This window comes from Nymphaea colorata, chromosome 2, assembly GCF_008831285.2.
Source record: "Nymphaea colorata isolate Beijing-Zhang1983 chromosome 2, ASM883128v2, whole genome shotgun sequence".
NCBI lineage: Eukaryota > Viridiplantae > Streptophyta > Magnoliopsida > Nymphaeales > Nymphaeaceae > Nymphaea > Nymphaea colorata.
This window is the reverse complement of record NC_045139.1, coordinates 10061576-10065703: the sequence shown is the minus strand read 5'-3', so window position 1 is coordinate 10065703 and position 4128 is coordinate 10061576. Positions and strand designations below refer to the sequence as shown.

General features: G+C 48.4%; 1 protein-coding gene across 1 annotated transcript; it reads right to left on the bottom strand.

Annotated features, from left to right (window-relative positions):
* Positions 1-1912: 1912 nt before the first annotated feature.
* On the bottom strand, positions 1913-3893 carry LOC116247679 (UDP-glycosyltransferase 75C1-like). Its single transcript, XM_031619929.2, has one exon. It carries the CDS (start codon positions 3798-3800, stop codon positions 2232-2234), a length of 1569 nt encoding a protein of 522 aa, XP_031475789.1. The 5' UTR covers positions 3801-3893; the 3' UTR covers positions 1913-2231.
* Between the last annotated feature and the right edge of the window lie 235 nt (positions 3894-4128).

Here is a 4128-nt window from a genome sequence, read left to right as displayed (position 1 = left end):
AAATTTATGTAGATTAAGCGACTTACATGACTGATTTGCTTAGGATCTAAAAGTATTTCTTATCAGGACATTCTTTCTTGTAGACTTAGATTGTTGTCTTAGTCAACCAAATCGAGAAATATTTGAGTTTACAGGAACAAAAACATGTGGAGAGAGAGAACGGAGAGATTATCATGACTAGCTTGTTTTGACCTTTCAAAATTGAATGATGACTCTTGAAATCCGGAGCCCAACTCAGTCACGACAGTCATCTGATCTATGTGATGGGCATTTAAGAGATAAATTAGGGGAAAAAAAAGTAATATTTTTGTTATATGGCATTTGTTCAATTTTTTTTCTCTTTTTTTATTATCCTAACAACTCTCATGAGTGAATTATTTTGGAGCACTAGAGTCACCATTATGTCGAATTCCATGTCCGAATTAAACGGGTCCAGTTCTTCTTCAATTTCTATAACGTGTGTCGTACGTGATGTCCTGAACATGGTGTGCAGAACATGTAGTGGCGTAGACGCATAATCTGCTAAAAAATGTAATCTCATTACACCAATTGCTGTTATCGTTGTTTATCATTTTGTGACGCTTATGAACCTTCCACTATCCTCTATGTATGTATCATTATTCACCTGACATTCCCTCTCCTCCTCAACGTGAGGAATCCTTCCTCCCACCTGCCAATCTCCCTTTCCACCTGCCAATCCGCCTCCCCGCTTTCTTCTTCCCGCCGGCTGACGGGCGGGAACAGGTGGTCGGTCGGTGTTGCTCTTGAACCGTCCCACAGCATCGTCGGCCAATGGGAGAGAGAACATCTTCCTTTTTTCCATCATTTTAAAAAAATATAATAAAAATAACTTTAACATGGTAAAAAATAGATCAATAGATCGAAAAAGATAAATGGTCTTTGTTTGGTGACTTTAAATGCCATTTAAGTATATATATATATATATATATATATATATAATAAGCTTAATAAAAAATGGAGGTCCAAGTAGGAATGCAACAAGTCAGCTAACTCGGGTTCAACTCAACTCTAGTTTAACTCATTAATTAAACAAGTCAAGTTTAAACTTAACCGATAACTCGAATTTGTAAATAAGTCGCGCTCTAGTTGGATGAACTTGACTCAACTTTATTAGACTTAACATTAGTACTTACTTTGTAATTTTAAAAACTTAAAACGGCTTAAAATTATATCTTAAAATTTTAAACAAGCTAGGCCATGTAGAAAATCCAAAGATTTGGTGCATAGATGTGCTCTTTGTTGGTTTTTTTGGGTTTTTTTATTATTTTTGTGTAGCGCTGCAATCGTAAATACTTATTGTTTGGTAATAAATAAGAAAGAATCCTCTCATATGTATCGGAAGATAATAAAGTTCATCATTATATATGGGTCACTTGAAAACATATAAAATATATAGTAAAGAACGTGAGCAGAATCGAGTCAAGCTGGACCTTGCCAAATAAAAGTTATAAAACTTGAGTCGAGCGGAGTCGAGTTCAAAGAATTAATAAAGTTTGATGCAATTTTAAAAATTTTAAAGTCCTGAATTTGTGCCGAGTCTCTTCTCTCATTTATTTCAACAGAAGAAAAATGGCAGAAATGTCTGCGCGCGTCAGACCAGAAACCGGAATCTGATGATGCTGCAAGAACGCCGAACACGTATTCGACTCGAACACGCAACCATGACTTGGGAGGGCGAATGTTTAAAGCACCGGAATACGACACGAACGTGCGCGTTCGGCGGTGCCTTCCGTTCGGGTCGCCAACACGATCACATCACAGAAGGAAGCTAAGAATGAAGAAGAAGAAGAAGAAGAAGAAAACGATCTCAGGAAAGAGAAGATCGAGGGAAGGTTCTAATGCCAATCAATTAATAGCACTCACGTGGAAATGGAAAAAAGAAAGATCACAGTGAATTGAAAGCTTATCACACAATTATAGATGCTAATCTACACTGCCATCAAATCGTCGGGCTTGATGTCAAATTATTACAGAACAAACTGAATCAAAAAGCCATTTTTCCACGCAGGAGCGCACGCTCTATGTTACCGCCAGAAGGCCACTTATGCAAAAGCGAGAGAAAACCAGAGTACGATGCTCAAGGCTAATTACCGGAAGCTAAATTATCTGATATATCGGAGAAGGTGTGGTTTTTTGGTTTCCATTGCAGAAAGATGTGCCGCTTGCTCTGAATCGTAGCCATACGCAAAGCATGAAACTTGGCAGCCGCTCTAAGCCGATGCAGGCACAGGGATGTCTGAAGTCTCTAATGGTTTCACCTCCATGGTCCTTTCCTTGTGCTCCTCTACCGGTGGTGGTGGTGGCGCTGCTGCTACTGCCGGTTGTGGTTGCAGGGCTTCGATGAAGGCCTTGATGTTGAGGTCGGAAGATCCGCCTTCCTGAATGGCGAGCTTGGCGAGCTCCTTGTACTTGGCAGCGTTCTCCCTCATCTCCTTCCCGCTCTCCTCGCCCATGAGCAGTCCGACGCACCTCTTGAACTCTTCCCTCTCGATCACGCCCTTGTCGTTCTTCCTCCCTCGGAGCCCCGTCTTCCACTTGTGCGACACGATCTTGGCGTTCGTGGCCTGGTCGCTCCACTGCGGCACGCACACCATCGGCTTCCCGCTCACCAGCCCTTCCAGCGTCGAGTTCCACCCGGAGTGCGTCACGAACCCGCCAACCGCCGGGTGGTTCAGAACCTCCACCTGCGCGCACCACCTCACCACCATCCCCCTCTTCTCCACCACATCCTCGAACCCGGCCGGGAATCCGGGGTAGTCGGCCGGAGGCCGGATGACCCACACGAACGGATGGTCGATCCCCATCAGCCCCGCCGCCAGCTCGTCGATCTGCAGCGACTTCACGTCGGCGATGCTGCCGAAGGACACGTAGACGACGGAGCCCGCGGGCTTCGCGTCGAGCCACTCGACCAACTCGCTTTTCTTTGGTTTGTTGTCCTGCTCGCTTGGCTCCGGCTTCTTCTCCTCGCTCGCTGCGTTTTGATCATTGGAGATGGCCGGCTTCTCGTGGGCACCGTTGCATGCGATCTCCTCCTTCTTGCCAGCCTCCTTGACCGCCTGCTTGATGGTCTTCGGGGTGAGGGAGGGGATGAGGGGCCCGATTCCGGTGGCGTTGATCTTGTGCTCCCGGAGGGAGGCGATTACGTCCTCCTCCAAGGCGTCGAAGGAGTTGGTGAAGGCCCAGCCGCACTTGTTCTCGTGGATGTTGTCGAACATCTCCCGGAGCATGGGGATGGCGTGGGGGTGGGTGTTTCCGGGGAGGAAGAAGGAAGGGAGGTCCTCCGTGACGAGGGGAGGAAGGCACGGCAGCTGAATTTCCTTCGAGAGATCGGCGAAGCTCTCCGGGCAGGTGAAGAGGTAGTGGTAGTAGAGGGCGAGGACGGAGACGGGCTGCGGCCAGATGAGGGCAGAGGGGATACCATGCTCGTGGGCCACGCGGGCGGCCCAGGGCAGGAGGAAGTTGAAGGCGACGCAATCGACGGGGTGACCGGAGGCCGTCAGGGACCGGATGAGCTCGGCGAGGGAGGCGGAGCCGTAGCGCTCGTAGCGGCGGGGGTAGTGGGGCTCCGAGTTGTTGACGTCGGCCTCGGAGTCGAAGCCGTCGGAGACGGTGGCGAAGGAGATGCCATCGGTCGTGGTGGAGGAGGCGATGTAGGCCTGGGCTTGGACGGTGGTGCCGAAGGTGATCTGGATGCCCCGCTGCAACAGCACCTTGGCGAACTGCAGCGTCGGGTTTATGTGGCCGGGGGCGGGGAAGGAGACGATGACTACGTGAACCATGGCGGAGACTGGCTCCTCCTCGCTTCAACTACTTCCTTCTGGCCACTAGAATTGCGTCTGCCTCGGCTCTCTGCTTGTGGTGGCCGTAGTTCTTTTCGTTTATATAGGGTGGAGGTGGAGGCTGGAGAAATTGTGGGAGCGAGTCCTCTGGGCTCCATCCAACGACCCTTCGTGTCGACTGGTAGGTGCTTCTTCTTTGTCGCACCTCCTGTTCTCAGAACTCCTGCAGACCACTGACTATTCCTGATATCTTTCGTTTCGAACCTTCTCATATCTTTTTCTCTTGAATGCTCACCCCTTTATAATCAAATTCTCGTCAATAATCCTT

What these genes read in the sequence shown, in the direction of transcription:
- LOC116247679 (XM_031619929.2), bottom strand. Translation starts at nt 3,800, where the DNA reads ATGGTTCACGTAGTCATCGTCTCCTTCCCCGCCCCCGGCCACATAAAC.